The sequence below is a fragment of the Lotus japonicus genome, chromosome 3 (genome assembly GCF_012489685.1).
Source record: "Lotus japonicus ecotype B-129 chromosome 3, LjGifu_v1.2".
In the NCBI taxonomy this organism is placed as follows: Eukaryota; Viridiplantae; Streptophyta; class Magnoliopsida; order Fabales; family Fabaceae; genus Lotus; species Lotus japonicus.
Window position 1 is genome coordinate 403,244 of NC_080043.1, and position 23,480 is coordinate 426,723.

General features: G+C 35.4%; 3 protein-coding genes across 3 annotated transcripts; 2 read left to right on the forward strand and 1 right to left on the reverse strand.

Moving 5' to 3' along the window:
* Positions 1 to 7,126: 7,126 nt before the first annotated feature.
* Positions 7,127 to 9,792, forward strand: LOC130748075 (cytochrome P450 734A1-like). The gene is made up of 4 exons (XM_057601170.1): positions 7,127 to 7,711; positions 7,816 to 8,060; positions 8,578 to 8,935; positions 9,181 to 9,792. The coding sequence occupies exons 1-4, from the start codon at positions 7,226 to 7,228 to the stop codon at positions 9,598 to 9,600; spliced, it is 1,509 nt and encodes a 502-aa protein (XP_057457153.1). The 5' UTR covers positions 7,127 to 7,225; the 3' UTR covers positions 9,601 to 9,792.
* Positions 9,793 to 11,485: 1,693 nt separating this feature from the next.
* LOC130748077 (uncharacterized) lies at positions 11,486 to 16,007 on the forward strand. The gene is made up of 2 exons (XM_057601172.1): positions 11,486 to 12,044; positions 12,353 to 16,007. Exons 1-2 carry the CDS (start codon positions 11,486 to 11,488, stop codon positions 12,385 to 12,387), a joined length of 594 nt encoding a protein of 197 aa, XP_057457155.1. The 3' UTR covers positions 12,388 to 16,007.
* Positions 16,008 to 16,071: 64 nt separating this feature from the next.
* Positions 16,072 to 19,925, reverse strand: LOC130748076 (shikimate O-hydroxycinnamoyltransferase-like). Its single transcript, XM_057601171.1, has 3 exons — positions 19,766 to 19,925; positions 19,153 to 19,568; positions 16,072 to 17,065 (listed from the first exon to the last, which is right to left on the reverse strand). Exons 2-3 carry the CDS (start codon positions 19,558 to 19,560, stop codon positions 16,157 to 16,159), a joined length of 1,317 nt encoding a protein of 438 aa, XP_057457154.1. The 5' UTR covers positions 19,561 to 19,568; positions 19,766 to 19,925; the 3' UTR covers positions 16,072 to 16,156.
* Positions 19,926 to 23,480: the final 3,555 nt, after the last annotated feature.

The following is a 23,480-nucleotide window of genomic DNA, read 5'->3' on the forward strand; positions in this document are numbered from 1 at the left end:
AATAATTTTAAATATATTTAATGATATATAAAAATATTCAAATATATTTTACAAATATTTGGGTAGTATTTATGTATTTACTACAAATATCAAATTCTAAAATTAAGAAATATATTATCTTAAGTCAAAGTCATCCGACCATCGTGAAACATATAAAAGATGTATTTTATGAGAAAATTGTTTTTATATAACATGAGATGAGAATAAATCACGATCGTGCGAATTTTCTTTTAATATATTAATATTATTATATACTTAATCACATTTTTTAATATTTAATTAAGTTCAAAAAACCGAACATAGTCTAACTTATTTTTATCTCCAACAAATAGTTTATAATCTTACTAACTTGTTTATAGAAAGATCTCTTTTAGTATTATTCAACTTTTTAGTCTATAAGTTTGTTAGAGTCTTTATAGAAAGATCTCTTTTGTGACACTTCTTTGAAGATTCCCTTGCTAAGATATTTGGAGCATATATGGTTTTATAAGGAAGTCGCGAAGAGTTGCAGGTTTCTTAGTTGCAGGACTTATTCTTTCATGTGAAGATCAAGATATTCTGGATAATGACAAGCTGCTGGACCAGTTTGCAAGTCGTGTTTGCTGCTAGATTACAAGTGGCTTTTATTTGTTATTCCAGGGAACTGCTCTATTGACATAGGCATGAAACTCCAAAATGCTTTGGTGATTAGAATTGATATATCTTTTGATCCCGGTTCCACTTCCTGCATAAATGCTATCTGTCTAATTGTAGCAATTGTTAATTTAAAATCCAGCTTTTGTTAGTGCGTTTGTGACGGCTTGTGTTTGAGTACTGTGTTTGAGTACTTTTTTTTCTTCTTAGGGTTTTTCGCACTAGGTTTTTCTTAGGGATGTTTTAACGAGGCTTCCACACTAGCTTTTCTTTTCACCAAATTAGCACAAGAGTTTGTTAGGACATTGAGTTGTTCCGATTATTTCTGTGTCCTTTTCTCTTGTTCGGTAGATAATCTACATGAGAGAATTGTTCTTATAGCTTATTTTTATATTAATGCAGTCTTCTTGTTCTCGAAAAAAAAAAAACTAAGTTTGTTATCAAGTCATATTAGGATATCAGCAAGGTCTGGCAAGACCGGATAAAAACCTATGACAAGTAACAAGTCAAACTTAGGCCTTAAAACTTTTTAAGTAGGCCAGACCTATTTACGCAAAGTGATGCAGGAGCAGATTAATTAGCAATTTATTATTTTTAGTATTTTTAAATATATTTAGGATCTATTCCGAATCTATTCTGTTTTCAATTAGAATCTTTTAGGATCTTATTTATTTTTGGTTAGGAACTTATTTATTTGCAATTAGGATCTTTTATTTTCAATTAGGATCTTTTAGGATATTATTTATTTTTCTATTAGGATATTTTCTTTTCCTATTTAAGCACTTGTAAAGCAATAGCCTATTCAGTTTTTGATTGATAATAAAATTCAAGAGTTTTCTCTTCTTCTCTAGTGGATTCCAGTGTATTTTCTAGGGTTTTGGCGCTGGCTAACTCCCTTTCTGGTGGATTCCAGAAACCTTTTTAGGATTTGCGCTTGCAATCCTAGTACGACTTCCGCTGTATCAAGTGGTATCAGAGCCTGGTTTCTCCTGTCTCTTTTCATAGCTTGATCAATCATGGGAGATCAAACAGCAACCAAAGCAGACCTGAAGGATGTTACCGCGGCTTTTACCGCGGCCCTCACTGCTATGACGCAACAGATGGCGACGTTCACGGCGGCTATAACGGCGCAGATCAACAACACCTACAACGTGAATCGGAACTGGAAAGACAGGAGAGGAAAACCACATAGGTTTCCGCACGACAACAACAACAATCGTTCCGCTACATACTTACCTTCCCAATCCTTACCTTCACCATCGATATCTCATCCTTATTACCACGTTCAGTACCTAACCTCTAAAAACCACTGAAATTCCACACCCCCAACCTGCTACATCCAACCTTATCAATCCTTACCCCAACATATCATCGATTGCAAATCCAATTTTCTTGCCACAACCCCTACCAAAACCTACTTCAAATTCATGTCCATCTGCAAGACCTATGTACGAAACTTCTTCGGAATCGGATTCTCAAATTTCATTTGCGCCATCCTCTATTGTTGAGATGGAAGAAGAGGCAAAAACGTTGGTGGATGATTTGGTTCCATCTGCGCAGAAACCAGGGGAAGTTGACGTTACAAAAGATGAAAACTTTGGCCACATAAAGTCCTCAGAGTTTCTTACATTCAAATCTTCAACTCCGCTTCCTACAGGAGTACAAAGCACTATACCCTATAATTCAAAAGCCCACAAGGTTATTTTGGACAAACTGGAGAGGTTAGGATTGATTAAAGATAGTGATGATGCTCATGAGATATTTGTTGAAGGAGATGATGAAAAAAGAGTTCGGAGTTGTAGTAATGGTGTTGTTCGTTTGGTTGGTTTGTATATTGAAGCCTTTTATTTAGAAGAGAACTTGCGGTCAAGTTCTTTGGAAGAAGAAGAGAATGTAAAGACATCAGAGGCACTTGGTTATGACGTATTCATGCGGGCATCAGATAGTTCTACACAAATTTGGGTATTTGACCCTGGCATTCTTAATGTCGTTCATGAGTTCCGGACAGAGGCCTCCTTTGTTTTTTTTTTGTTACGTTAGAACTCGGGGTCGAGTTCTTCACAAGAAGAGGAGCCTGATGCAGGAGCAGATTAATTAGGAATTTATTATTTTTAGTATTTTTAAATATATTTAGGATCTATTCCGAATCTATTCTGTTTTCAATTAGAATTTTTTAGGATCTTATTTATTTTTTGTTAGGAACTTATTTATTTGCAATTAGGATCTTTTATTTTCAATTAGGATATTTTAGGATATTATTTATTTTTCTATTAGGATATTTTCTTTACCTATTTAAGCACTTGTAAAGCAATAGCCTATTCAGTTTTTAATTGATAATAAAATTCAAGAGTTTTCTCTTCTTCTTTGGTGGATTCCAGTGTATTTTCTAGGGTTTTAGCGCTGGCTAACTCCCTTTCTGGTGGATTCCAGAAACATTCTTTTTAGGATTTGCGCTTGCAATCCTAGTACGACTTTCACTGTATCACAAAGTCTACCCAACTTACTATATTCACCATTAATGATGAGTGGGATTGGAGCAATCGGTTAACTTATGGTTCAAATTGTTGCAATTTTATTATTTATCATAATTTATCGTTTTTCTAATGGATTCCTCAAAAACTTGGATTGAATATGAAAGTTTACATGTTGAGTTTGGAATATCTATCCTGTTCTATTTAAATTGATTTTTGTGTTAGTATTTACAAGTATTGGTTTCGCGAAATGCAAGGATGGAATAAGAGTACTTTGTCAGCATACATCAGACTTTTTCATATTCTGTCTCATTTTTTTAAAAATACGTATATCACCTTTTTGAGTTTTTTTTTAATTCTAGTTACATTATAGTTCCCTTTTATTCTAATTCTTTATGTTTTGAATCAATATACCAAAACCATTTTAATTTTTTAGATGTATATACGAAAATATAAAATACAAATTTTTTGAGTTAATTTCCAAATCAATCATTTAAAACTATTTAACATCAATTTTTTATGGCATATTTGATATCCTTTTGAAGATGAGATATTATATTCAATATTTTTATATAAACAATAATCATAATCATTAAAAAAAGAATTTGTGAACTTACATCTTAGTGCCTGTTTGGTTTTCAGTTTGAAAGTCTGTTTGAAGCATTGAAATTCTAGATCATGATTTCCAATGCACGTTCACGAAACTACACTGGTTGGGTTGTGTGAATGTGCTTTCACATTAACCCAACGGAAATCCAAACATAGTCTTAATAGTAGAAAAATCACAATTGAATTTTATTAATTATTCTAATGTTATTAAAAATCATTAAATGTTAAATTTATACAATAGTTATTTTCGAAAAAAGTTATAATTGACTTTTGTTAACTATTGTAATATCACTAATAACAGTTATATACAATATTAATATATGAATTATTTTTGAAAATATAGAATTATTTAATATTTAAATTACTAAAATAATATATAAATATGACATAATCTACCTACTATTTACAATATAAGAGAGAAAATTTAAGAAGAAAGACATAGAATGAGGGGGTGACACTTGTCAGAGTTGTCACTTTTTGCCTTCCAAAATAATATATAATATATGATAGGATATGATATGACGGTAGATGATTGGAAGTTCTATCTCGTTCTACGTGATGTTTTCACTGATGTATCTATACAATGAATCAACTTGTCGTGCACCGAGCAAAAGTTTTTTTTTTTGATAGCAAGTGTTAGTTGTTAATTGTTAGGTAATTGGTTCCTTCACCAGAGTTTGAACCTTGACTCTTCACCCTTCAATGAATTTCATTTCCCTTTACTTGTGCAACGCAGGTAAAAGCACTAGTATATATAGTAATTTTTTTTTATTGGGTATCAACACTTTTCAATGATGCCCTTAATAATTATAACTAGTAAAATGCAGGTTCATTTAGTGTACACAAGAATTTTCTTGTGTAAGGTTGCACGACTCTACATTTACCTGTTATAATAGGTAACTTTTCGGGTAATACTTTTTTTAATTTTTTTTTTATCTAATTATCATTTAACCCAAAAATATTGTTTAACCACCACCACATACAGTGGTTTGAGAAGAAAGTGGCGGCACCGGCTCCGGCGCCGGAGGAAGAAACTTGTGCTATGACTCTTATTTATCAATTGAACATAACTTCCCCTTCCTTTACCAGAGAGAGGATTTGCAATCCCTAAAAAAATGTTCCTTTGGATCCAACCGTGGCACCCATAAATTTTCAACCTTGGATCTATTCTTTGAGTGCTTGTTGTTGTTGTGGCAAGAGAAGGAGAAGAAGAGGTTGGATCTGGATCTGTGGTGGGTGTTGATGGTAAATCCGCTCAGATCCACTAACAGTACTGAGCAAGCATTCATCACCAAGTGTTAGACTTATGTGTGTTTGACTTGTGATGGTTCTGGTGCATCTATGCCGACAAGATCCAACCACAAACTGACGAAAACCACCAGAGGAGAACCAGATATACATGGAGAACCCACCGCAACATTCTGGAAATGGTAACCAAGGTTTTCTTAGAGACCCACTCGCTGGTCTCTTCTAGAAACAACGCACTCATCAAATTCGTCGCCTCCCATCAGTGGAGAACCATAACTGCGTGAAGAATATTGAATTTGGGAGATGAAGGAGAAAAGAAGATTTGGTGGTGGTGGTTGGGTGGAGGGTGAGGAGGTGGAAGAAGAACTGAAGAACCAGATCTGCATGAAGAACCACTGAATTTGGGGGAGAGAGAGAGGTGAGAAGAAGGTCTGGCGGTGGTGGTTGGGGCTGAGGGCAAGGAGGTTGAGGGTGGTGAAGGTAGATCATATTTGAAGAAAACAAAAAACAAAAAGATTTAAAAAAAAATGATTTAACCGGATGGACCTATGATGATGGGTCATTTTAGGTTTGTGCAACCTTACACAAGGAAATCCTTGTGTACACTAAATGAACCCGTAAAATGTGTCTCATTAATTATTCTTTTTCCTTCCCACTCTCCAACACTCATACTACATTAGAACAAAGGCTAATTTTTGAAAGTTTATTTTAATTTAGGACAAATTTAATGTATTTTATCTAATTTAACTACATTTCTTAAACTATGTATTTTCCTTCTTTTATATATACATATAGAGAGAAAATGAGAGATGCACTGACAGTGTAAACTTATTTTACACATGCATCAAATTGATTTCCGCCACATCAGCAATTTATTAATTTACTAATTAAAATTAAAAAGATTTGTAACCACTTAGTCCTATGTGACATAATGTGATTGGACATCAGTGTAAAGAAGAGTGTAAAACTTCTTTACACTGACGGTGCATATCCATTAATATATATATATATATATGTTAATTCAAGTTGGTTGATTAGCTTGCATGTGATCATGTAGTCCAAGTTGGCTATTAATTCAGGGGACATCACGTCTTATTGGTTTTTTTTGGTTCCATAAAAAGTACGTCTTATTGGTTTACTTGTTAATTGTTTATTTTCTGTAAGCGTTTACTTGGTTAATTGTATTAATAATAATTGCATTGAAAAGTGAAAACCCAAAGCATGGTTAGTTTTTTATTATTCTCGTATGATACATTAATTATATATTTATATATATAATAATTCAAGTTGGTTGATTAGCTTGCATGAGGTTTTAATAGACGGATTTAGATCCTCTCATGTGTTAATTTTATGTGAAATTTGAATCTTTAATTTTAATTTTCTCTCTCCATATATTCATTAAAGGCCCAGATTCCATATGAGGGATCCAAATCCGGTTTTAATAGTTCAAGTTGGCTAATAAATTCAGGGAAGGCCACGTGATATTGGTTTACTTGTTGTATTAAAAACAACTGCATGTCAATAGTTTTATTCACACGCACATTTTCAATTAGAAATATAGGAAGAAAAAAATAGAGAAATGAGAAATATAATGAATGATGAGATAGGAGTAGAAGAGAGAGATTGAAATAGAATGAGAATGTTAGAGTCTCACATTGACTAGAGATGTGGCCAAGCAATTGCTTATATATGGTTGTGCAAACCTTAATTCTTGAGCTAGCTTTTGGGTTGAGTTAGGTCTCCTTCATGGTATCAGAGCCAATGGTTGTTTGACCGTGGGCCTGGGCCCCTATCCTAGATCTATTTGTTGTGGAGACCTCTCATATTTGGGCTACCCGTTTCATTCCCCGCTCCAGATGTTCTACACTGGGCGTGAGGGGGTGTGTTAGAGTCCCACATTAATTAGAGATGTGGCCAAGCAATTGCTTATATATGGTTGTGCAAACCATAACTCTTGAGCTAGCTTTTGGGTTGACTTAGGCCTCCTTGAGAGAATGGAAATATGAGATAAAAGAAAAAATGAGTGTTAACAAATCAAAACAAAAACTGCATTGAAAAGCCAAAGTTGGGTTAGTTGTTTATTCAAACTGATCAGATAGCATTGAAGAGACAATTTTTGGTCATAATAAATTAATAACCGACTAAAATATTCTATGAAATAGAAGTTGCTAACTGCTACTGTCTTAAAAGCAAGGTCCAACGAGCTTGTGAGTCTGAGTTGGATCAAGGGTCTCTTGTGCTTTATTTTTCAGTATCAAATCAACATGATGAATCTTGAACCTTTTGTTGCAGTTGTCCTTGCTTTGTACTTGCTGAAATTTTTGTACTCAGTTCTTTGGGTCCCATGGAAAATCCAGTGCCACTTTCAGAAGCAAGGGATAGATGGCCCTGGCTACCGTCCGATTTTCGGGAACATGTCTGAGACTCGACGGTTGCATATAGAAGCTAAATCAGAGGCAACCCCGTTTGAGCATGACATCTTAAAACGTGTGCTTCCATTCTACCACAGATGGAGTTGCATGTATGGTAAAACATTCCTTTGCTGGTTTGGGTCAACGCCCCGTTTGGCTATATCAGACCCTGACATGATCAAGGAGGTGTTGGTGAATAAGGGTGGGGAGTATGAAAGAGTTCCCTATAACCCATTGGCTAAGTTGCTTTTTGGAAAGGGGCTTGTGGGGTTGAAGGGTGATCAATGGACAATTCACAGAAGGATGATAAGAATGGCCCTCAACATGGAGCTTGTTAAGGTAAGTGACTGAGATCCCATCTTATAATAAGCAGCTTTAATTTATGTATTCTTATATGTTTCTTCAATAGATGATAATAGTGTTGCTTGTGAAAACCAATGCAGGGATGGGTGCCAGATATTGTGGAGAGTGTGACAAAGATGCTGGAGAAATGGGAAGATCAAAGAGGAGAACAAGATGAAGTTGAGATAGATGTGCACAGAGAGTTCCATGACCTTTCAGCAGAGTTTATATCAAGGACTGCTTTTGGCAGCAGTTATGAAGAGGGCAAGCATATTTTCAAGTTACAGGACCAGCAATTGCATCTTTTCTTACAGGCAAACATGAATGTCTATATCCCTGGATTTAGGTAACTAACCCATCTTTTCTTGAGGAGTTTTTTTTTTTTTTTTTTTTTAAATATGAATTTGGTTCTGAATCTGTTTGTTTAATTAGTTTATTTTTATTTTAAGTTACAGTCTCACAAACTGAAAATAACTATATGAATTTAGCACAAGACCATGGTGTTTACATACAATCCAACAAGAAAGATCGTTAACTATATCAAACCTATCAATATGATCAATAAGCAAAATAAAATCATCATAATTTTAGATGTTCCTAATATACCAACTGCAGATTATTTCTCAGTGCTATATATAAATTTGATTCTACATCTTAAAATTGTTGATTGTTCCATTCGATCTCTTGTTTATTGTACAAAATATAAGATGAGAAATAAGGCCGCGTATATATTATTTGTTGAGGACTTGAGGCTTTAAATGTTGCAGTGTGTGTAAATTTGAGTTTGGTCATATATTTTGCTTTCTTGACATGGAGAGATTGAGTTTTCCACTTTTTTTTGTGAAATTTTGATAAAATGATAGATATTTGCCGACTAAGAAGAATAGGGGTAGGTGGAGACTTGATAAAGAAACACATGAATCAGTTCGCAAGCTGATTGAGACCAAGAGAAACATGAGGGAAAGAAATTTACTAAGTTCATTGATGAGTTCCTACAAGAATGAAGTTGGTGGAGAAGATAAGTTAGGGGACGAAGAAATTATAGATGAATGCAAATCCATTTACTTTGGTGGAAAAGAGACATCAGCTAATTTATTGACATGGGCCCTTCTGCTATTAGCAAAACATCAGGAATGGCAGAGTAAAGCGCGTGAAGAAGTTCTCCGAGTCATTGGACACGATCCACTTCTGGTTGCAGACAGTTTAAATGACCTTAAGATTGTAAGTTCAATTTTCATAATCTAATCTGCCTTATCTTGACGCATAAGAATCACTTATAATGCATCTGTTTTATGTTATAAGTTAAAAATGTAATCAACACATGGCAAAATAGTGCAGTATACTAAAGTAATCAGTAACAACCAGATGAGTTCATGGACTAATCTATTTTTTAGGTAATATATATGCATGAATACAAAATTCTGCTTTATATTTATTCATAACTTTTGGTTTACATTTTCCAACAGGTTAGCATGATAATTAATGAAACACTTCGGCTCTATACGCCGGCTGCAATGTTGATGAGGCGAACCACTAAAAATGTGAAGTTAGGGAGCATTGAAGTCCCTGCTAAGACTCAACTCATCATGGCATTGACTTCTCTGCATCATGACAGTGAAATCTGGGGAGAAGATTGTCATAAGTTTAATCCAATGAGATTTAGCGAACCTCAGAAACATTTAGCCGCATTCTTTGCTTTTGGATTAGGCCCTCGAATCTGTGTTGGGAAAAATTTGGCAATAGCTGAGGCAAAGATTACTCTTGCTTTGATCATTCAGCGATATACTTTTATGGTATCTCCAAGTTATAGACATGCTCCTACACTAGTTATAAGTGTGCAGCCTGAATATGGTGCACAAATCCTCTTCAGAAGGATTTCTTATTGATGTTTGTTATTCCCTTTCCCTTTGACATTGTTTCTTTTGTCTTGTTATCATCCAGATTCCATAGCATTCATCTAGCCACTGCAATATTTTTCGCTTTCACCTACAGTTGAAAGTGTACCCTACGAATGTGTTTCCAAAAAGTATAGGCATTTTTCAACCGTTCAATATTCATAGGGCTACAGCTTTTCGATATCAATGGCACCACTTTTAGAACCTGTCGCCTATTATATAAAATGGGGAAGGGTTGTCAGATCGTTCTAACGCAACACTTCCAACTGTCGCTAAAGGTTTAAGAACTACAATTATAAGACTGTGGATTACTTCAATTTGAAGAGTTGTGCATTCCATACATGTACACAAACAACAAAAGAAGTGATTACTAAATTGATTGAATGTAGCATAGAATAACAAGTTGTCAAGTCTTCCTTATCTATTTCGTCCTGCTTAACTTGTTTAAATTTCTCTGCTAAGTCAATGCGTGATTTTGCTTGGAAAGGCAAATTGAATGTACTATTAGCAGGACTTCGAACATTATTTCTAAAAGGATAAATCCACAATCTTTTCGACATATTACTCAGATTAGGATTATGACAAAGAAGAAACTAAAATATTACATTAGAAGTCAATGATATCTCCCCAAAAAGCAAAAAACTAATACTTAATACAAAAGTAATACTAAATACAAATACCTTGATGCAAGAAGCCAAACAAATAAGCTGTCATAGTTTGCAGAGAAATCTTGACTAGTTAAGAAAAAAAGCACATCTTAATACTGCAAATATATGAAGCATATCTGTAGATATATAGAAACCATACCTAGCATCAGCTAGTGGTAGGACACGGCTTGCATTTACTCACAAATCTTGTCCAAATGTGATTTCAAATCAATAATACACACTTGAAATTCATCTGTGTACAGATAATCACACTTTTGCTAATCTTTAACCAGAAACAGTCCCTACTCCCTAGTTAACATCTTTACTGATTCTATCAAAAGAAGTAGCTGACTCAAGGCTTCTAGAAGGAAGTTAACATAACAACATGACTATGTCTATTCCTATTCCTTTTATTCTGGAATGATCTTTTCTGATAAACTCTTAGTTATTTTATACAGCTGTCTTCTATTCTAGAATCCTCTCACATCTTCCTTTTCTATCTAGAGCAGTGTATTTAAATGTGTGGTTTTCTATCTTTGAATAGTAGTTTTGAATGAATCAAATTCATCTCATATACTCAATCCTTTGTCTTCTTTTCCTTGTTTTATATTTCTGATATGGTATCAGAGCTCTATTCAGAGCTCTGGTAGCTACATTCAATATGACTGATCCAATTCAAGATCCAACTTCTCCTTATTATTTGCAATCCTCTGACGTCCCTAATCTCTCTATTTCTTCCATTGTTCTGGAAGGCCCCAACTATCATCAATGGTCACGATCAATCAAGATGGGCTTGATAACCAGAAACAAATTAGGATTTGTTGATGGGACCATACAACCTCCTGCACGTACCAATTCTCTCTACACTGCTTGGGAAAGGAACAACATGATGGTTGTTTCTTGGCTTCTGAGATCTCTATGACCAACCATATACCAGAGTGTGATATGGATGGACACTGCTTTTGCCATATGGAATGACTTGAAGGACAGATTTTCTCAAGGGGATATGCTTAGGGTAGCAGATTTGCAAGAGATGATTTCTTCATTCAAGCAAGGAGAGCTGACTGTGACAGATTACTTTACACAACTGAGGACCCTTTGGGATGAGCTTGACATTTTTCGCCCTCTACCTGCTTGTGTTTGTGCCTTCAAGTGCACATGCAGTGCAACTTCCAGCCATGCTATGTATAAAAGCCAAGATCAAGTCATTAAATTTCTAAGGGGACTAAATGACAAAATACTCCACTGTGAAGACTCAGATTCTTTTGATGGATCCTTTACCTGCTCTAAATAAAGTTTTCTCTCTCGTTGTTCAGCAGGAAAGGCAGATTTTTGGTGAACAAGGTACTCTTTCACAGGCCTTAGCAGTAGCTGGAAGAGGAGGAAGAAATTTTAGAAACAACAATGCACGTAATTCTGGTTTTAATGCAGCAGGAAGAGGGAGCTATGGTCGAGGAAAGGGCATAAAAATATGCAGTCATTGTGGTATACCTGGGCATACTGTGGATACATGTTATAAGAAACATGGTCCTCCACCACATCTTAAGTCTACAAAACAGAATCAAGATCATGGTTATGCCAATGCAGTGTACCAAAATAATAATTCTGATGTTGAAAAGGATGAAAGTCCAAAGGATGAAGTGCAAAGTCACCAAACTAGCTTCACTGCAGAGCAGTATCAAGGATTAATGGCTTTACTCCAACAATCAAAAATCAACAACAACGCTTCAAATCAGGTTTCAGTTGTGCCTTCCACATCCTCAGTTCAGAAAGAGTCATCACATTCTGGTAACAAATCCTCTTCTTTTTCTTTTCCTTTTAGCATTTGGATACTTGATAGTGGAGCTACTGATCATATTAGCTCATCTCTTTCCCATTTTATCTCCTTTCATCAAATTAAGCCAATACATGTTCAGTTGCCAAATGGAAATAAGGCAACAGCAAATTATTCTGGTAGTATATTCTTGGATCAAAATCATGTGATACATGATGTTCTTTACATTCCTTGTTTCTCTTGCAATCTTTTGTCCATAGCTAAATTGACTGGTAATTTGTCTTGCATTCTAACTTTTGATTCCACTCATTGCCACATTCAGGACAAGAATTCATTGAAGATGATTGGTTCAGCTAGAGTGCATGATAGACTTTATATACTCAGGGTGCCTTCACAACAAAACCTTCAATTCATCAGGCCTTTAAAATCACCTGCCCTCCTTGCTAATGCTGTTAGTTTTATTTCTAGTGATCATGAGACTCTTTGGCATTTTAGATTAGGACATGTTTCAAACAAGTGTATGGATATTATCAAAAGCAAGTTTTCCTATGTGAAGAGTGATAAATCCTATGTTTGTGACATTTGTCATTATGCAAAGCAAAAAAGACTTCCATTTCCTGTTAGTGTTTCTGTTAGGACCCCATTGCAAGGTATGGGACTTGAGTCCCACATTGGAAGTATGGGATTCTAATGTGGGGTTTATAAGGCCTTGGGCTCTCCAACTACAACAGCTAGCTTTTGTGGTGTGGTTCTCCCAAGGTTCTTATCAATGGTATCAGAGCCTTCCACCATGTCTCTGAGCTGCAAACGAGCGGCGCAGGTGGTGACGCCGGCATTGCAGTGTTCACCCGGGACTAGTCAAGGGGCTAGTGCACAGCCAGCCCGCGTGGGCGCCGGGGCTGCGGAGCGTGGTGGGATGTTAGGACCCCATTGCAAGGTATGGGACTTGAGTCCCACATTGGAAGTATGGGATTCTAATGTGGGGTTTATAAGGCCTTGGGCTCTCCAACTACAACAGCTAGCTTTTGTGGTGTGGTTCTCCCAAGGTTCTTATCAGTTTCCAATACTGCTCACTGTTTTGATCTCATACATGTTGATTTATTGGGGCCATATTCCATCCCATCTATTCATGGACATAAGTATTTCTTAACAATTGTGGATGACCATTCTAGATACACTTGGATATTTCCTTTGAAACAAAAATCTGAAACAACAAAAATTCTGCAGAATTTTGTTAATTTGATACATACTCAGTTTTCAACTAGTATAAAAATTATTAGAAGTGACAATGGAACTGAGTTCTTCATGTCAGAATTCTATGCAAATAAAGGTATTATACATCAAACATCACGTGTCAATACTCCTCAGCAAAACAGCATTGTAGAAAGAAAGCATGGACATCTATTGAATGTAGCTAGAGCTCTCATGTTACAATCAAATTTGCCCAACATTTATTGGTCATATTCTGTTCTACATGCATCATACATTATAAATTTACTTCCCACACCTGTTTTAAATAACTCTTCACCACATGAAGTTCTTTTCAAAAGTGAACCAGATTTTTCACACTTGAGAACCTTTGGGTCATTATGCTTTGCCAATACATCATCTGTGAACAGAAAGAAATTTGAACCAAGAGCTTGTAAGTGTGTTTTTCTTGGTTTTAAGTCAGGGACAAAGGGGTTTGTTTTGCTAAATACTCAAACTAGGGAGTTGTTTATATCAAGGGATGTTGTCTTTCATGAACATTTGTTTCCTTATAGAGAGTCTCAGATCAATAAAAGTGAAGTTAACATCCCCACCATCCATGAGGAAGATCATTTCAATTATGATACTGATCTTCATTTATCTCCTGTTGTTGAAGCTTCACATTTGGAACCAACACCCTCAAATGATGAAACCAGCGAAAATCATATCCCTGAAAATGTCGAAAATCCTGTCCCTGAAAACCTTTCACCAGAAAATGGATTGAATCAGCCTGACATTAATCACCACACCCCCTTCCAGCCATGAATAGAAGAAGCACTAGAATAAGAAAGGCACCTGATTATTTAAAGGATTATCATTGCAGTTCTAATGTTGTTAACAATTCATCTAGCATCAAGTATCCATTGTCTTCTGTTATATCTTACAATAATTTGTCTGCTAACTATGGTTCTTTTGTCATGTCTTTGTCCTCACAAACTGAACCAAGCACATATTCAGAAGCTGTGAAAAGTGATTGTTGGAGGAAAGCCATCCAATCTGAGATATCTGCCCTGGAGTCAAATCAGACTTGGGAAGCTTCATTTCTACCTAAGGACAAGGTTGCTATAGGTTGCAAGTGGGTGTTCAAAATAAAATACAAAGCTGATGGAACTATTGAGAGGCATAAAGCAAGATTAGTGGCAAAAGGATACACCCAAACCAAAGGTATTGATTACCTTGAAACATTTTCTCCGGTGGCAAAAATGACAACTATAAGACTGCTTCTCTCTCTTGCTTCAACTTTCAATTGGGAATTACAACAGCTAGACATAAATAATGCTTTCTTGCATGGGGAATTGAAAGAAGAAGTGTATATGGTTGCTCCTCCAGGCTTGAACTCTATACAGCCAGGTCAAGTTTTAAAGCTAAAATAGGCTTTATATGGTCTCAAGCAGGCAAGTAGAGAGTGGTTTGCCCGATTATCATCCTTTCTTCTATCAGCTGGTTACACTCAATCAATGAATGATCATTCCTTGTTCATTAACTCTTGTGAAGGATCTTTTACAGCCATATTAGTTTATGTGGATGATATTATTATGGCTGGAAATGACAGTGAAGAGATTAATAGAATGAAGCAGGGTTTGGACAAGACCTTCAAAATTAAGGACCTGGGAAATTTGAGATATTTCCTCGGGTTGGAAGTCGCTAGAAGCAAGCAGGGTATCACAGTGAATCAAAGAAAATATACTTTAGATTTGTTGTCAGAAGCAGGTCTTTTGGCATGTAAACCGGCTGCAACACCAATTGATAATGTTAAGAAACTGTCATCGATGAGAGATGAAGAATATTCAGATGTTGCTTCTTATCGAAGGCTGATAAGGAGGTTGATGTATTTGACTAATACAAGACCAGATATTGCTTTTTCTGTTCAGCAATTGTCTCAATTTCTATCCAAGCCATCTGTAACCCACTACAATGCTGCCCTCAGAATTTTAAGATACATCAAAGGTGCTCCAGGTCTTGGATTATTCTTTCCGTGTAAATCTGTTCCTCAACTTAAAGCATATTGTGACAGTGACTGGGCCACATGTGAGGAATCAAGAAGATCAGATACAGGATTTAGTGTTTATCTTGGGAATTCACTCATATCTTGGAAATCAAAAAAACAAAACACCACATCAAGGAGTTCCTGTGAGGCAGAATATCGAGCGATGGCAAGCGTGACTTGCGAAATTCAATGGTTAACTTATCTTCTACAGGATTTGAAGGTTCCTTTTGAACAACCAGCATTAGTTTATTGTGACAATAATTCAGCAAGGCATATCGCAGCCAACCCTGTCTTTCATGAGCGTACAAAACACATAGAAATAGATTGCCACATTGTAAGAGAAAGGATTCAGAAAGGATTAATTCATCTGCTTCCTATATCATCATCTGAGCAATTGGCTGACATCTACACTAAGGCTCTCAGTCCACAAAATTTTCATCAGATTTGTGCCAAGCTGGGTCTCATAAACATATGTTCTCCAGCTTGCGGGGGATATCAAAAGAAGTAGCTGACTCAAGGCTTCTAGAAGGAAGTTAACATAACAACATGACTATGTCTATTCCTATTCCTTTTATTCTGGAATGATCTTTTCTGATAAACTCTTAGTTATTTTATACAGCTGTCTTCTATTCTAGAATCCTCTCACATCTTCCTTTTCTATGTAGAGCAGTGTATTTAAATGTGTGGTTTTCTATCTTTGAATAGTAGTTTTGAATGAATCAAATTCATCTCATATACTCAATCCTTTGTCTTCTTTTCCTTGTTTTATATTTCTGATAGATTCAGTGAAGTTATAGGAAAAAAAATAGTAAACAAAACACCATCTTAGGAGCATTGTGATATTTCAGAGGGCTGCAAACCATGACAAAAATGGGCTAAAAGTTCAATCCTTCAAATATCATAAAACAATTCCTGAAACACTTTCATCTGCTCTGGCTGTAGAGCAATTGCCACTGATAAGCTCCCATCATTTACAGGGCTTGGAATTATGAATGATAGCCCCTCATATGCAATCCCACCAGGTCCCATGAAAATTGGTCTTCCCCAACCAAAATCAGCATCATGAATTGGTAGTCTTACCCAGCTAGTGATCCCAAGATTCGGGCACCTGAAAGTGTGTGCCCCACGAACCAGAGCTCTAAGATCAGGTTGCAGCTCAAGAAAATCCAGAGCTGATCTCAAATACTCATTGTCCATTCTCAACAATGCATCATGGATTCTGCTTGCAGCATACCATATTGGCTTTGACATGAGATCACCAGCCATCGCAATAGGCGTGGCTGTGAAGATCACATTGCCAAAGTACCCTTGTGGCAGGGGAGGTTGCAGCCTTGCCCTGCCATCAGTTGCAATGTACAACTTAGTTTCTTGGTCATTGGGATCAAGTGATCTTGCCTTGCACACACTTCTCCATACATGACCAGCCAACATCTCGTAAGAGCTGTAGTTGATGGTGTTGCCATTTTCTCTGGACTTACCCTTGAGGATGTTCAACTGGTCACGGGTCAATTTGAAGATAGAGACCGCTGCAGAATTGTCTGAGCCTGGTTTTGCTGGTTGCAGGGGAGTAGTACTACTCTTCAAGGCTGGTGGGGGCTTGTATTCAATGTGATCAAACACTGGTTGAGGTGGATCACGAGCACGGAGTAGTGTTCGGTCAATGAATGGTGGGGTTGAAATGTCAAGGCCACGAGCGACATCTGACCATGAATTGATAAAGTGGAGACCAGAGGCTCCATCTGCTACATGGTGCTGCATGCCAACTCCTAATGAGACTCCTCCACATTTAAAATGTGTTACCTATAAATAGTTAATGTGGTGTTGAGTACTAAATTGATTGAGAAAATAAAAATAAGGGATAGGATCACTGAATAATCAAATTGGTACTTGAAAGTGTTAAGCGCCGGCAAGCTTGTTGCTAGAACCCGCAACGGTCTCTCATTGTGTAAAATGTCGGTCAAGTTAATTCATACGGTGGCTAACTTGATCTACGTTTTATCTGACCCCAATTGCTTAGTTGACTCACATTTTACACAATCAAGAACGCCAAAAGTATTCTCTAAGTCGAGAAACAAACTTGTCATTACCCAACACTTTCAAGATCAATCTCACAATTCACCCGTCAAGCATTTATTTTATCGCCGGTAATATACATCTAGAGACAAATGAAATGTTAACTTCTGAATATTATGAAATTAAATACATCAGATCATTTTATTCCCAAAATCTCATAGCTAAAGTTAAAGGGAAATAACATTCAAAATAGATGTAGACCCCTTGGTGATTAGCATTCAAAAATCTCTCCCAACACTTTGTGATGTAGACCCCTTGTCAACAAATGCTTCAATCAAATTTAAATGTCTAAACCTACTTGAGCAGTTCAGCGCTGTGACTTAATTGATGTATACGTTTGGATCCAATTCATTAAACCATGTTCAAACTTCAGTCTTCTAAACAAAATATAACAAAGTTAACTGATCATAACAATCAGCATGCTTCACACATCAATCCAGTTTGTTGAATCGAAACAGACATAACTAAGTTTCCTTTTTTTTATTCTTAATCTCGTTTATTAAAATAAAAACAATTTATTCACCACTCAAATCCACCTCAAAATATTTTTTGCGGAAAATCCTGTTTCATAAACAAAAATGAACGGAAAATACTGTTTCAAGAACAAAAATTAATAGCAATTCTTAAAATTGTACTTATCATTTACAAACATAGTTAACATTGGTAAAAATGTTATTTCATGTAAAGGTAACATTGTACATTTCTATCTTCTGTTGGACCAAATGAGCTGAAAGACTAGACATATTTCTATGTCTATTTTCTTTCTTTCTTTTTTATACAAAATAACCTAAAATTTTATTATTTTTTCTCATCACTTTCTTTCGGATTGGAATCTTCCAATGTAAATAGTTTCTCATCATTTTTCATACCTATTTAATGCATATGACTTTTTGAATATTACAGAAAAAATAAATTGACACGATGTTTCACTATAACATTGGCATATGTAAGAGTATTCACGAGTTGGAGTAAAATACAAACCGAACGCATTAACTCTAATTGGGTTGTTTGGTTTGATTCTTTGAAAAAATCTAACAAATCCAAACAAAACCGATCAAAGTAAAATCAGGTTGGTTTTGTTCGAGTCATCAAATTTGCATATTAAAAACATATCATTATTTTTAGAAGTTTTATGACCACATATTTTGTTTTTTATGCACACCTTTGAAGTTTGAATTTTATGTCACTACAAATAAAATGAGTTTCTTTTTTTCAATTGATTGAGGCAAAAGTATGTTAGAGTGAGTTGAAAATGAAATGAATTATTATGTTTAGATGAGCATTTATGTAAAAAGTGAGTTTTACAGAATAATGGTTTGAAATCTAGTTATAAAATTTTAAATTGATTAGGCTTATTGTAGAAGTTATTCATTATGTCCCCAAATAATAGCTCAAGTCGTAAGAGTCGGACGATATATGAGTTGGGGAGCGAAAGATCCAGAAATCAAACCCTGGAGGACGTCATTTATCTTTTCGATGTACCAAAAAAAGAAGTTATCTACTCTAGCTTCCTTCATGACTAAAATGTATTTTCTACTTGATTCTTAAAACATTTATATTTATATTTATATTTATATTTATATACCTACTAAAATTAAAACTGATTAGGGTCAATTGATTCTAAGAGTCTACATTACACACTAACTAAACATTCATAACTTAAAAAAAAGAAGAATATTAAGGAAAGAAAAGAGACAAAATTAAAAAAATAATCAGCAGGGAATTATCTTAAATTTAAAAATAAATAAAATAAAGTAAAGGCCAAACGTATGGCCCAAAGAACAAAGTAACATCTGAAGTGGTAAAAAACGCACCTGCAACACCAAGAGCGGGTACGTTTCGATGCCGGCAGAGTAATCGACGGTGGGGATAAGCTGCCGAAGCTGAAGCGTGGGAGCGAAATCACCAAAGTCATCGACGGATGCGGCGATATCAGCCTCAACAAAGAGCACCCCTTGGCCGTCGCAATAAATCTCGACGCGACCGTCGTCGTCACGGCGGAGGCGGCCAGCCATCGGGTAAAAGACAACAAGTGCCTTGCTCAGAGCCTCCTTCAGAACCACCGCGTCGAAGAAGTTGGAGGCGCCGTTTGGTCTGTAGAAGTAGACACTCGGCGTGTGAAAGTTCGGCACCACCAAATCCACGTTGGAGTTCCATAACGCCGTACGCGGTGTCTCCTCCGCCGGACGCACCATCGTCGAGGCTTTCACATTGATCAACATTTCTCCCACTACACACAATGACACAAATCAAGTACTATTATTATTATATGCTTATGCATGTATTAATATCAATCTATATAGATGTTTAGAAACGAATCTAAATATGTGTATATTTATTGAAGAATTAAGATTTGGAAACGATAGTTGAAGGGATTAATTAGGCGGCAATGAAGGAAGTTAAGAAATGAGAAAGTGAGGTGATTACCACCGAAAAAGGTGGTGGAAGGTGGTAGGAGATGAAATTAATTGAGAGAGAGAGTGGATGAGGAATCACTGTGTAGTGCGGGTGCGGCGTGGTGGTGGTGGTGGCGCACTGAGTTTGAGTTTGAGTATGATTATCTTACTTTTAACAACGAAAACAAGAGGTTGGGGCCACTCACCGAACATAGGCAACTACACTACAGCCACCAGCGCCACGTCATCGCTGCCACTACAAGTTTAAGTTGGTGAGATGGTGACCCACTTCTCTCCTTTCATTTGCTTTCCCATTATTATCATCTTTGACTAAAAGGACACGAGATGAAATACTAATCTTGAGATAAAGGAAAGGAGAAAGATGGAAATAATTAATTAGATAGACTACACTTTGTTTAAATAGGTTTGACTTACTTAAAAAATTTAAGATTTAAGTATGGCTAGTTATTTGTTATAGGTTTTGTTTACGCCTGATTCTATTTGAAAGTCTGGTATTACTTGATAGTCTGTTTTGAAGGTATGTTATATTATAAGATAGTCGTAGACAAATAAATCCATTTGTAAACATGTTAATATACTTATAGGCTAACAAATTAAAATATATTAAGTATTAGAGAATAAATAAGTTATCAGTTTTTTTCTAAAGAGGTTTTTATGATTAAATAACTATACAATCTAACATGTTTAAACTTATAAGTAAGTATATAATTTTAAGATACTATAATAAAAATCTAACGTAAAAATAATAAAATAAATTTATATTTATCATGCTTATTTAAATAGGTTGTCCTGTTAGACATATAAGGCTTTCTGAATTGCCTAGGACCGATCTTTTTAACTAGATAGACTTTTTATTAGTTTGGCATGGGTTGAGTCTGATATAGACTAGATCATAGATGCTTGTTAGTTTACTGACGTACTTTCATCCCTTAAAATGAGCCATAAATATGATATATGATTTGGAATAATTATATCTTCACATCTCAAAAATAAAGTGTGGAGAGGTGGAGGAAGAGAGATAGGAAGAAAAGAGAGAATAAGTAAAGATGTGATAACTGATTTAATTAATAGAGAAAAGTGAAATAGATAGAAATGAAGGTGGAAAAGAAGTGGAGAGGTGTGTATACATCATAACTCATATGATCTGATATGCTAGAAGAGTAAAATAGAGATAAAAATGAGGTGTATCAAAAGTGTCATTACTACTGAACGATTTATGAATTTGCTGGAGTATTTCTTTCACATCCAACACTCTACATTCAATGACAGATACAGAAAAATTAAAGTTGTGAGGGTGACGTACGCATGCAAAAATTTCATGAGGGTAATTAGTACACTTTATAATTCATCTCAAGGATTTATCCACACCTAAGCTTTTTGATAACATATCCAGACTACCTTGTCGCTGCTCCTTGCTATGACCATCCCATCGAGACTGAAAACATGCTCGTCGCTACCTCTCTGCATCGCGATGAAAATCATGCTCCCATCGTTCCCTTCGAAGTACGCCGCCATATACTAAAGCCTCCTGATAACTCATTCTTCTATGAATACTTAATTGGTCGTTGCTCTCCATAGCGCCCTTTATTGTTCCCGTAATCTCGGCCATAGTTGTAGAAACGTGCTTGTTGTCGATGTGATTGTCGTTGTTCATCGAACCATCTTGACCTGTACTCTCTGTGGTAATTTTTTTGAACGAGTTGCCATGTAGTGTTAATATCATTACGCCATGTACTAAGTCCCCCAACCATATTAATAAGGGGTCCAAGATACAGGATACAACAGCCCCAATTGTATTGCAACTAGCAAGAAAGACACTCAAATTAACACAGTGCAATACCCCAAAGTCCATGTTACGTTCCCTGTTTTCAAATTCCCAATATGCAAATCCAACGCTCCCTATCCCAATCATAAAAGGAAAATTTAAAACCCTACAGCAATGATTTAAGCCATATCCAGGATCTCAGAGCTTCAATGTCCACTTGTTCCCCTTTGAAGGCGACAGCATTCCTATGTAGCCATATGCTCCAAACAGTCGCATACCAGATTGTATCTTTAATTCAATAAACCACTTTTCTGTTGTCAAAATTTGTTTTAATACCGTTTTATTTTCAATATCAACTAGTTTTCCATTATTGTTCTCCTTCATGTAAATATATTCATATCAAAGATATGAGGTTGTCTAAATAACTCTTGGTAAAAATTGGGTTAAATCACCCTTGATGAGGTGTCTCCAATAATATTATCACAAATGGTTTTATAAATTCCAACTCATTTCACTATTCTTTTTATTTTATATTTTCATATTATTCATTTTATTAAATATTCTATTTAAACAAAAAATCAATCAATTTGAATAATAACACATAACTCCTTAAAAAAAAACCTCAGAACCCTTGCGATATTTTGGAAGCTATCCAAGCTCTGCCATTTTTTCTAATCTGCCATAACCGCAGCACTAAATGATTATAAAATATAAGAATAATTGTCATGGAACAACAATTAAATCAATTATTTTTAAGTTTAAAAAAATAATAGTACTTCAATTGGGTTATGCCTGTGAGTTCTCATCCGACCATGATCACCGTTTTCCAATTGTTCAAGCACTGTATCAATAATGGAATCTAGTATCATCCATGATGCTTGCATTTCGAATGCCTTCAGCAAGGAGGCCAAGATGAAGAACGAACGAAACAAATCAGAAATCATGGAAGAATTGGGGATTAGGGTTCTAAATTGTTTCTTTTGAGAAAATGAGTTATGTGTTATTATCCTAATTGATTGATTTATTGTGCAAATTGATTGTTTAATAACATGGATATAATTTTATGAAAATATAAAATTATAAAAAAAATGAAATGAGTTGAAATTTATAAAACCACATGTTACAAAATTATTTGGGACACCTCATCAAGGGTGATTTAACCCAATTTTTATCAAGGTTATTTAGACAACCCCAAAGTATTAGTGGTAAACCATTTTTATGAACTAATTTTTTATCACCATCGCTATTGTAATATAAAATTAAATTATCTCACAAGATGATACTCTCATGACATGCTTCATATAATCCTATGTATGTTCTCATTTTCAAGCAAAGATGTGGAAACCTTTCATGAAAATGCTCACTTTAAAATCTTTCATGAAAATGCTAATGTCAAATGAAATTAAAAAAGATCAATTTTTTTCATTGAATCATGTGAAAACAATTATTACATCCTGGATGAGTTTTTCTCTAACTCCCAAATTTATTTTTGTCAAATTACAGAAAGAGATACAACGTTTTTATATATTATTGTTTTAGGTAGGAGAAGGACATGGGCAGCATACTCCACGCGCCCGGCAACCGCAACAAATTGGTCCTAATCGCGTAGGATCTATCCCTTGTGCATTACCAGTTTCTTGTGCATTTTCTATGTTGTGTGCAATAGAAATCTCTTGTGGCTTTACTGAGTCTTGTGCAGCTCCCACAAGATTAACGCTCACGATAGCAAAAAGCAATACCATGATCTTCAACACCATCTTCAGAGAAATTCTCATTATATCCCAACTTGTTTTGTACATAAAACTAAAACTAAAGATGCTCACTTTTGATGTCTAAAAACGAACCTATTTATATGCATAAAGAGAACCCCAAGATGGAATATTTATTAAAAAAAACTCAATATGTATATATAATTATTAATTTATTGACTTTGACTATACAAATATATTATTAAATTTAT